Genomic DNA, 11,701 nt, shown 5'->3' with positions numbered 1-11,701 from the left:
AAAAAAAAAATAAATGAAGTATTTTATTTTTTAAAATAAAATTAAATAAGCTTTAGTTAGATCATCAAGAAACATTGTTTTCCTTTCTTCCTATTTTGTAGGCTAAAAAATACAAGCTTCCCTTATTTTAACACTCACAAATAATTTCTCATCATTATGATTTGTTTCAGAAGATGACAGTTTTTTTATATTCACAGTATGATGTATTGTTGCTGAAGAAAAGGACAAGTCAGCTTTTGTAGCTCTTCTAGCACTGGTAAATTCAGGTGCTTAAGTACCTTTAACTAATTTCTGAGAATACCTTTAAAATTTTACTAGAATATTGATTTCTTGAGTATCCCATATTTAACACTTTCCTTCCTTCCTACCTCAGTTATACACACATACACTGTACAGTGTTGATTACTGTACAGGGATGATTAAAGAGTCTTTTTTTTTTTTTTTACTTTGGTTTCAGATATTGAGAGTAGCCTCTCCAAAATGAACAGAATGTAGAATAGTGAAGCCACCTACCAGAGACACCTCATTTCAAGGGTGTGGTGGCAAGGAAAGAAAATATTATGTATTTAATAATTTGTAAAAAATCATGGCCTTTGGAGATTAAAATGAAAGTCCTCTTAGGTTCCAAAAGCTTCCATTTAATAATATTTGATTCTGCCTTGGAACAATTTAGTCAAATATTTCTATTCTTTGACTTAAGGTGCTCCTCCTAGGGAATACATCTTAACTCATAAAATTCTTGGATAAAACTTTAAAGCATATTTGCCCTAAAATCCTATCTTTATAGGGCTAATGGGTAAATGATAGACATAAAATTTAGGAGACTTTCTGGCCTGACCTGGTAGATCTTAGTGTTTATTTTACTAAGGTATGAAAGAACCAGAGTATTACAGAGGAATTGAATTTAAGTTGGTAGGAATAAATTTTCTCTATGCAAAATTACTTGGAAATTGATTTTCTTACCTTGCCTGAAATGGATGTGGCCAGCTGCGCTTTCACTCTATCAGAGTTACATTGATGTGTGACTTCGTAAAAGGTCTGAAACGAGAGGACATTTTCTAAAATCAAGGATTGTTGCATAGAGAGCATGTGTAGGTTAGCGATCTTGGTATTTAAATTCTCATCTCTCCTCATGGAGGGACACAATTTTAGTCATTGGGATTTGCCTTTTAATGGGTCAGACAGAGTCAGCTGTGACTTTGGGTTATGCAATTTAGTATAGCTTAATAGCTAAGACACAAAGATTGGCCAGGCCTAATTCATCTGAATTGAGTTACACCATTGCCACTTGCCCTTTTGTGCAGAAAGAGTGTGTGGATTTCCAGGAGAAGGCCATCTGAAGGTGGACTTAGGAAGACTTGTAGAGAGAAGCCACGGGTACTAAAGATGACGGTGTTCCATAAAGGCAGGGGAGAGTAGAGTTGGATATGTTGCCAGACCACCAGGTTACATCCCTGTCTGAAGCCATGGGCTGATAGAGCTCTGATAGATCTCTCTCTCTTCTGCTGAGACCAAACATGGTTTCACAATACATCTCAACACAGCCACTGCCAACCAATTTGAATTGAAAAATGAAGAAAACCTCTCTGTTTTACTAAGCCTAGGAAGTAATAAAAGCAGCAGTCTTAAATTTTTGCTTTGTACTCTGTGCATCACAAACACTTTTCCATCCACATTGGCAAAGGACTTAAACTGTGGGGCAGACTGGGCAGTGTTGATTAATGAAAGTGTTGGCTGAGTTGGCCCCCTGATGGGACAGGGAACCAAGTGGTTGCCAGTATGAGGTTTACTTTGGAGGATGTTATTAGAGTGGACCTAATTTATTACATCCCAACCCTCATACTTTGATTTCCATTTACTCAGTAAAGTGATTAAAGCGTTGGAAGTGCATTTCTCAGCCTTCCCTTCCATTGATATTCTCTGGTAATGGAATGAGGTAAAAATGTGAGCCAGGAGACCTCTTCAAAAACTGAAAGCTTGGGCGCCTGGGTGGCTCAGTCGTTAAGCATCTGCCTTCGGCTCAGGTCATGATCCCAGGGCCCTGGGATCGAGTCCCACATCGGGCTCCCCGCTCAGCAGGAAGCCTGCTTCTCCCTCTCCCACTCCCCCTGCTTGTGTTCCTGCTCTCACTGTCTCTCTCTGTCAAATAAATAAATAAAATCGTAAAAAGTAAAAAAAATAAAAAAAAATAAAAAAAACTGAAAGCTTTTCGTAAGTGGTTATACTTATTAATATGCTAACAGATATTATATATAGTTAAATATGGAACTGTTTTTAATATTTTATAAAAAGTGGTATCTGAAAGCAAGGGGTCCTACTCTGAGATCCGTGTATCTTGAAAACATTATGTTAAGTGAAAGAAGCCAGACAAAAAAGGTCACATATTGCATAATTCCATTAATACGAAAGGAGGACATGATTAGTCTTGGGGAATTGGGTGGTCTGGGAAACATTCAAATTTATGTGCAGAATTTTTTTTTTATAAATGAGCACTGTTGATGGGCCCCGGGGTAGCTCAGTTGGTTAAGTGTCTGCCTTTGGCTCAGGTCATGATCCCGGAGTCCTGGGATTGGGCCTGCCCACCAAGGGCTCCCTGCTCAGTGGGGAGCCTGCTTCTCCCTCTCCCTCCGCAGCTCTCCCTCCTTATGCTCTCTTGCTCTCTCTCTCTGAATAAATCAATCAATGAACCAGTCAATCAATCTTAAAAAAAGTGAGCACTGTTGTGGGGAGAGAGTCTATAGTTTTGATCATATTGTCAGAGACCTCTCGCCTTCAAATGGTTTAAAATTCACTACTTGCAAGTTAAAATTCACTACTTAAAAATGAATTTGTGTTGTCTTCCTTTTATAAATATATAGGAGAATATAGTTCTTTCTATATAAAGTTTCCTCTGCCTGTGGTTTTTAAAGATTTTTTATTTCTTAACAATACAATTTTTATTTTTTTTTAAGATTTTATTTATTTATTTGAGAGAGAGAGAATGAGAGCCAGAGAGCACGAGAGGGAAGAGCGTCAGAGGGAGAAGCAGACTCCCCGCTGAGCAGGGAGCCCGATGTGGGACTTGATCCTGGGACTCCAGGATCATGACCTGAGCCGATTGTAAAACCTTATAGCTTATGGGTTTGTCATAGTTTTCTTAGATTTTCTGGAAAGATTTTTTAATCAATTTTTTACATTTAATAACTTTTACTTTAATACACCTTGAATTTAATTTTGAATATAGTATCAGATTGGTTTTTTAATTTATTTTCTTCCAAATATACTTTTGTATATTGTATATTTGTATATACTTTTGTGTATTTGAAATTCTTTGCAACAAAAAGTTAAAAAAATCTGAAGGACTAGTTGGCCTTTTTTGATGGACTTCTAACTATTCTAATGTTATTATGGGAAGTTTCTGGCAAGCATGTTCAAAGAGGTGTACTCTCCTTTAATGAAAATGTTTCCATTATGCAGCCATAAAAAAATGAGATCCTGCTATTTGCGACAAAATGGATGAACCTAGAGGGTATTGTGCTAAGTGAAACAAGTCAGACTGAGAACAAATACTATATGATTTCACTCATGTGGATTCTAAAAAACAAAACAAATGATTGGCAAAAAGCAGAATCAGACCTATAAATACAGAGAATAAACTGATGGTTTCCAGAGGAAAGGAGGTGTTAGGGGTTGGGCAAAATGAGTGAAGGGGAGTGGGAAGTACAGGCTTCGAGTTACGGAATGAGTAAGTCACAGGCCTAGGGAACATGGTCAGTGGTATTGTAATAGCATTGTATGGTGACAGATGATGGCTGCACTTGTGAGCATAGCCTGATGTATAGAAAAGTTGAATCACTATGTTGTATACTGGAAACAAATAAAACATTGTGTGTCAACTATACCCCCCAAATTTTTTTAATAAAGCAGAATTAAACCAGTGTTTATAAATTGCAAAATACTTGGAAACAACAATAAATAAAGTATTGCCGGTCTAATCCCTAAGTTCTCAACAACTGGTATCTTGTAATATATGCATTTATAAAAAACAAAATCTTTTATTGTTTTTTGGCATGAACAAATAAACCTAATTTTTTTTTTAAAGATTTTATTTCTTTATTTGACAGACAGAGACGCAGTAAGAGAGGGAACACAATCAGGGGGAGTGGGAAGAGGGAGAAGCAGGCTTCCCGCAGAGCTCGGAGCCCGACGCGGGGCTCGATCCCAGGACCCTGGGATCATGACCTGAGCCGAAGGCAGACACTTAACGACTGAGCCATCCAGGTGCCCCTAAATACACCTAATTTTTAGATTGCCTTGTTGGTGTCTTATTCAAAGCAGAACCATTTTCCCCGTGCTTTTTGATTTGTGGGAGAGAGAGATTGCCTTGACAATTCATATGTCTTATGGACAAAGTTTAAAAGGCATAGCTTTCAGGGATTGTGTACCTAAATTTTTTCTCTGAAGAGCTTTTTAGTTTAAAGAGAACTGAAGAACAGTGTTGACATTTATGACTTAAAAAAACTCGATTTTTTTCTGTAATTTTCAAAGAAAATAATTTCAAAGAACTGCTGTTCATGACTTATTGAACCTTATTTTGAAATTTATAAGGAACAGTTGATTTATACACTTTTCAGGTTCTGTTTTTACTAATTAGTTCTTTTAAAATATTTAAATACCTGGGAGTTAATATGGTTTATCATAACAGATAAACAGTATATTTGGTTGATTCTGAATTTTGTGTTCTTGACAGTATAAGAATTTATAAAATTTTGATTCCTTCTCCAAATTATTTATTAAATAGTTGTATGTTTATAATAAGTCTAGCACTTAGTTGTAGTCATTTGCTCGTTTTGGTATTTTGAGAGCTTAAATTGTTGAGCTTTATCATTGTTATAGCTTTGAAATTTAAATTTAAAAACACGCAGATATAAACAATATTATATTTTAACATCATTAATAGGCTATTTCCTTTCTTAGGTCCTTCTAAGACTGAGGAGTCCAGATCCATTGCTAAAATATGAGAAACATGAAATTTAAGTTAAATACTTTTATCTTGAGTTCTCCTATACCATATTATTTTTTTCTATACAATATGTTGGACTCATTTGAAATATTTTAATTTTTGGTTGAGTTGTTTTCTTATCTCTATTTGTCATTTTCATCTATTACATTAACAACCTCTGGTTTTTAGTAGACTGTGTCACCTTTCTATTTTCTCAAGTTCTTTTCTTGATATTTATTGGTGTTTGATTCATTCTCAATTTCACTATTTTGTTAGAAGTGATGGAAAGTGACTTTTTTTCCCCCTTCTCATTGCCTCATTAAAAATAGAGAGGCCATAGTTGTTTCTCTAGGGAATTTTGTCAAGTCAAAAGTTCAGAAATAAGGATGGTGTGTCCTCTGCTTGCATTTTGGTCTCTTTGACTAAGGTCACCTGGCTGACAGTTCTGGTCTCTTAGGAAAGCTTCTCTCCCACTACTTTGAAAATCACCAAAATAGATTTCAATTAATGTCAGATTGTTATTCTCTTTGAATTATCTTTCTTGTCAGTTTTATAGTGGAAGTTTGCTGATTTATGTCTAATAGTCTAGGATGTTTTTGCAGGAAATACCAGAAATAATCCAAATTCTGGATTATTATAATCCTGTGTTTCTTAAAATGTTTATATCATTAGCAGAAATTTGTATTGATATTTGAGCCATGGGTAGATAGTCTCAAGGATACTTCTGGCTTAATTAACACAGGCCTTAAATTTTCATAATGAGTTTGGTGGTTGTTTTAAGATAAACTGAATTTTAAATATGCCAGACCATTTCTCCATCTTCCTGCTTTCTTTCTTTCTTTCTTCCTAAGTCACAACAAAACAAGATAAAACCAAAACAAAACAAAACACGAACCACAATGTAAAAACATTAACTGAAGTTTTGGGGAAAAGTTACCCATAGTTCTAACTTTTCAAAACAGCTGTTATCATTTTTTTTTCATGTATTACTTTCTGTCTTTGTCCACATATATGGATGTTTCATGTGATTAATATGTGGTTAAGATTATAGAGAACATTTATAAAACTTAACAATAAAAAGGTAAATCCTGGGGCTAATGAATATATACTGTGGGAAAAGAAAGAATAAATGGATAAATATTAGGATAAATGAAAGGATAAATATTAGGAATTTAAGCCATCGTAGGTCCAGCTGGGTTGTCTAATTTAAAAAATAAGGTGGTTCAAATTACTAAGAAATGAGGTGTTCTAAGATACCTGAAATTTGCTCCATCATTTACCCTTGGGCTTTTCAATTTTTTTGGCTAGAATTTGTTCAGAAATACCAAGCATTTCTAGATACAAAAGAGAATGAAATTTAGATGGAGAGGATCATGCTTGAGTTTCTTTTCTATTACGTACCATGTGATCAGGACAACACTCTTCACCTTCATGAGCTTCAACAGGGAATCACAGAATACTTGAAGGATTAGATTTAAAATGCCAAAGTTGAATTCACATACCATACAAATATTTGTAATTACATAGAGACATGAATAACTAACATGTATAACTAATTGTATCTTTTTTGTGACTATGGATATCATTAGTGTGATGAATGTCCCTTTGTGTAAATTTTGGTCGTTTAGTACATTGTATAGGTTGTGTGTGAACTCCAGGATCTCATGAGGAAACCAGACTTGTCCAAGAGTGCTTGTCACTGGTCAGTGACAAGGAATGCTAAAGAATTTTAATTTCTACTTGAGTGTCCTTTTTGATAGATCATACCATAGCCACTTAGCAGCATGTTGACACCTTTGAGCAGCAGTTAAACATTCCTTTGTGTGACCCAGAAACCCCGTTTCTGATTATTAAAATAACACTTGGAAAGTAAATTGAATTATTGAACATACAAATGTAAGTGGAATGTTTTTCTTACAGCCAGTAAAAGGTTAATACCTGGGTGTGTCTGAGGAAAAACAACTAATCTAATCTTTGTTTCCACACTGGGTAGCAAAGTTAGAGGAATCCACAGGTTATGGTTGCTCATGTCTGATTTAGGATGAGTCACACAGCTCAAATAAGAATACAAGGGGGGGTGGTGGTTAAGTGTTGTAATGGATACAAATATGGTATTAGGCAAGTAGTTCATTCTTATAAAGGAAACAGGAGGATGTCTCCAAGGAAGTGATACCTATGTAGGGCTTGCCGGATAAACAGAAGTTCACCAGGAAGCCTAACAGCCTTCCAGGTCCAGAAAACTGCACAAGCAAGACATAATGTGTTTAGTGTAATGCAAGTAATGGCGTGATTTGTAGAGGGCATAAGGAAGGGGTTAGGGAGAATGAGCTTAGAGCCACTGCACTAGTGCTACATTTGACTTTTACTAAAGACAGTGAGATTTTTATTTCCACCCCAGAGAAATGTTGACAATGTTGTATAATTAATAAGAGGAGAAAGAATAACATAGCCAATCAATATAAAATAACAGAGAAGTGTTTAAAACACGAAGAAGACACTCCAAATGTGCCCTTGCTGAAAACAGACCATTTTTTGGGAAAGCGGGCAGTGTCATATTCCAATCCAGCTAGGTGGCAAATGCTTCAGAGAAGAGTTAATTCCCCACCCCACGTCAGAAATGATAGCACAGGTAACCTGACTGATGACACAGCTAAACCATCTGCTACGACTTATCATATAAACGCTAAAATCCATTATTCCCTTAGCCACTGATGCTCTCTGACATTCCAGAATTCACTGATTGGGTTAAAGGTCGCTTTACAAAAAGAAGTTTATGTAAATGGCAAATATATATATTTTTCTTTTTAAAAATTAGGACAGTGATAAGAGATACTTTGATAGGGGCACCGTCAGGAAATACTCAAGTAAATGTTTTCCCATAATGACTTTCTGATTTTCCCCTTTACTTTAAGCACTAGATAGGAAGTCAGGAAACCGGGATTCTAGACCCAGCCATATCATTTCCCAACACATACCTCATCCCAGAGAAGTCTCTACTTTTCTAGCCTTTGGTTTCCTCATTTCTTGAATGAAATAATTTTCAAGTAGGTTCAATGGGATGTAGCAGAGATGCTTCATAGGCTGCTTTGGAAGATGAAGAGAGCCTCCTGCCAACTTTTCCCGTTCCAACAGAGCAGCTTTGCTTTTATTTGTATTATAAATGGAGCTTTCACAAGACTTTGTGATAAAAGGATTCCGTCACTTTTTAAAGGTTTGAAAATCAACGAACTAGACACTTCATAGGGCATATCCAGCTCAGAAACAATTTCCACATCTGTAGAATGAGAATAACGATAGTTTCATTTTATAGGTATCTGAGGGGTGATCACGATGTTACATATAAAAAAGGGCATAGACTATAGGAAGCATTCAGTATGTTAGCTGTTATCCATCCCCCACCCCAAGTAGGTCCCTCACAAATAAGACTGCATTTCATGTGACTAGTGAACTTTGAGTATGAAATACCTGAAGAAATTGCCTGATCTGTTTTATATCAAAAACACTATAAAGATGTCTTGGATATTTACTCTGAATTTTTAGTATAACCATTTTATTTCTATTTTTTTGTGCATTGCTTTTCCCTTCCACACTTGAAAGTCTTCTCCTTCTCCATCAGATTTTTGAACTAATTATGACCAGACACATTTATGAAAAAAAAAATTTTTTTTGAGAGTAAGTGTGAGTGGGTGGGGGAGGGGCAGAGACATAGGGAGAGAAAGAATCTTTAGCGGGCTCCAGCTGGGCCTGGAGCCCATCACTGAGCTGGATTTCACAATCCTGAACTCATGACCTGAGCTGAAATCAAGAGTCAGACGCTGAACCGACTGAGCCACAATTATGAAATTATACACATCAATGTGTTTCAGGCTTTCCAGTGCTTGGGAAAGTGATATCAGCATCCACTCTCTAACCCTGCCCTCTGCAACCTGCTTGGAGCTTCTGTTGATATTATCAAGGAATAATGCCATGCTGCCGCCATCCCTTCGCTCTGTGAATTCCTTTCAGGTAAGTACAGCTCCTTTACCAGAGGATTATTTTTCAGTTTTACTTGTAATTGTTTTTTAAGGATCTTGTATTTCACAGGAGATAGCCCACAGAACCCACACTTCCGGATGATAATAATAATAAGCACAATGCATGTAATGCCTTGTCTGTCTCTTTGAAATAAATAAACAATAGAGGCTCAGATTGATTAGGTAATAGTCTAATAGTGGCAGAACCTGTACTTTTCTAACTCCAGAATTTGTTCTCTTAACCTCCATCTCTCCTGCGTCTGACAGAAATGGCAAAAACACCTGACAAAGACACTGTGAATGCCACTTTCCCTTTCCTAGCTTTGCCCTAAAACAAAGATTTTCAACCACTATTAGTAGCTTTTGCTACTGTTAGCTTGCAGTCAGATTGCCAAATAGATGTTTAACACAGATGGTGTTACCCACTTCCAGCACCTTTTCCCTTTCGCCTAAGTGCCTCCCTCATCACTTTGACACTCCTCTGGATATTTATCTATGCTCCTGGTAAAGGACGTGGTCAGAATAGAACAACATATGTGGTCTGACCAACGGGAAAACCTCCTCCCTGGTAGGCAGCTAATGGTCACTGAGGTGGCAAATGGGAATTAAGATGCTAACTAGTTGCTTAAGTTATGACCCATAGCTACTGAATGTAACATTGAACTTATCTATGACTCTTGACAATGGAAAAATACTCATGAGCCCTCTGAGGCTGTTGAGAAGGTCACATGCATTGCTGAGAAATAAGTAAACATGGGTTGGCTCTACTTTTGAAGGATTGTGGCTGTATCCTAAGATAACTTCAGGATCAGTGTATATTGCTTGATATACCTCTGTGGTAAAACAAGATGTGGATTTTCCTATGAATTATAGCTCAGGAAATTGTTTTAAAAATTGCTGCAAGGGAATGCTTCCAAACTCATTTTACAATGCCAGCATTACCCTGATACCAAAGCCAGACAAGAAGCCACTAGAAAAGAAAATTATAGGGGCGCCTGGGTGGCTCAGTCCTTAAGCATCTGCCTTTCACTCAGGTCATGATCCTAGGGTCCTGGGATCGAGCCCTGCATCGGGCTCCTTGCTCGGCGGGAAGCCTGCTTCTCCCTCTTCCACTCTCCCTGCTTGTGTTCCCTCTCTCGCTGTGTCTCTCTCTGTCCAATAAATAAATAAAATCTTTAAAAAAGAAAAGAAAAGAAAATTATAGGCCAATATCCCTGATGAACATAGATTCAAAAATCCTCAAGAAAATATTAGCAAACTGAATTCAATATACATTAAAAGGATCATGCACCATGACCAGGTGGTGTTTATTCCAGAGATGCAGGGATAGTTCAACATCTGCAAATCAATCAGTGTAATTAACCACATTAACAAAATGAAGGATAAAAATTATATGATCATCTCAATAGAGTTAGAAAAAACACTTGACAAAATTCAACATCCATTTATAATTAAAAAAAAACAAAACCTCTCAACAGAGTGGGTATAGAGGGAACATACCTCAACATAATAAAGGCCATAATATGACAAGCCCATATCTAACATCATACTCAGTGATAAAATCAGGAATAAGATAGGGATGCTCACTCTCACCACTTTTATTCAACATAGTATTGGAAGTCCTAGCCAAAGCAGTTAGGTAAGAGAAAGAAATAAGAGGGGATCTAAATTAGAAAGTGAAGGAAGTAAAACTCTTTGCAGATGATATATTACGTAGAGAAAACCCTAAAGACTCCACCAAAGAACTGGTAGAACCACACTTCAATTAAGAAATGAACAAAAGATCTGAACAGACATTTTTCCAATTAAGTCATACAGATGGCTAACAGGTACATGAAAAGATGCTCAACATCACTGGTCATCAGAAAAATGCAGATCAAAACCACAGTGAGCTATCATCTCACACCTGTTAGGGTGGCTGTCATCAAAAATATAGGAAAGAACCAGTGATGGCGAGGATGTGGAGAACATAAGGGAACCCTTGTGCACTGTTGGTGGGAATGTATATTGGCGCAGCCACATGGAAAACAAACCTTTTGGCCAAAAAATTAAAAACAGAACTGTCATATGAACCAGCAATTCCACTGCTGAGTGTTTATCCAAGGAAAATGAAAACACTATCTTGAAAAGATCTGTACATCCCCATGTTCATTGCAGCATCATTTACAATAGCCAAGATATGGAAACAAACTTAAGTGTCCAACTATGGATGAATGGATAAAGAAGTTGTGGGGTATATAGATGCAATTCAACCATAAAAAAGAATAAAACCCTGCCGTTTGTGACAACATGGATGGACCTAGAGGAGATGATGCTAAGTGAAATAAGACAGAGAAAGGCAAATACCATATGATCTCATTTATATGTGGATTCCAAAAAACAAAACCAAAGAAACCCAAGTTCTCTCTATGGAGAGCACAAAATGGGTAAAGGCGATCAAAAGGTCCAAAGTTCTAGTTATAAAATAAGTCCTGGAGATATAATGTACAGCATAGTGACTATAATTAATAATACTATATTGCATATTTGAAAGTTGCTAATAGATCGTAAAAGTTCTCATCACAAGAGAAAAATTTTTTTGTAACTGGGATGGTGCTGGATGTTAACTAGACTTACTGTGATGATCATTTTGCTCTGTATATAAATGTGAAATCGTTGTATACCTGAACTAATATAATGTTATATGTCAGTTATACCTCAATTAAAA

The 11,701-nt window shown here is 36.5% G+C and overlaps 1 protein-coding gene across 2 annotated transcripts in view; it reads left to right on the top strand.

The window, feature by feature from the left end:
- UBE3D (ubiquitin protein ligase E3D) overlaps nucleotides 1–11,701 on the top strand; it is a 153,983-nt gene that overhangs the window by 79,957 nt on the left and 62,325 nt on the right. For both annotated transcript variants that reach the window (XR_012378489.1, XM_073893564.1), the window contains exon 10: nucleotides 8,848–8,986. Coding sequence is in view for 1 of the 2 variants with exons in the window: in XM_073893564.1 (XP_073749665.1) it covers nucleotides 8,848–8,986 (139 nt within the window). In the remaining variant the exon portion in view is untranslated. The remainder of the gene's footprint in view (nucleotides 1–8,847; nucleotides 8,987–11,701) is intronic.

Source organism: Callorhinus ursinus, unplaced genomic scaffold (genome assembly GCF_003265705.2).
Source record: "Callorhinus ursinus isolate GAN/ISIS: 27379988/994484 unplaced genomic scaffold, GSC_fseal_2.0 scaffold6, whole genome shotgun sequence".
Classification (NCBI taxonomy): Eukaryota; Metazoa; Chordata; class Mammalia; order Carnivora; family Otariidae; genus Callorhinus; species Callorhinus ursinus.
Note: the sequence above shows the minus strand (reverse complement) of the source record. Positions and strands in the feature narration are given on the sequence as shown.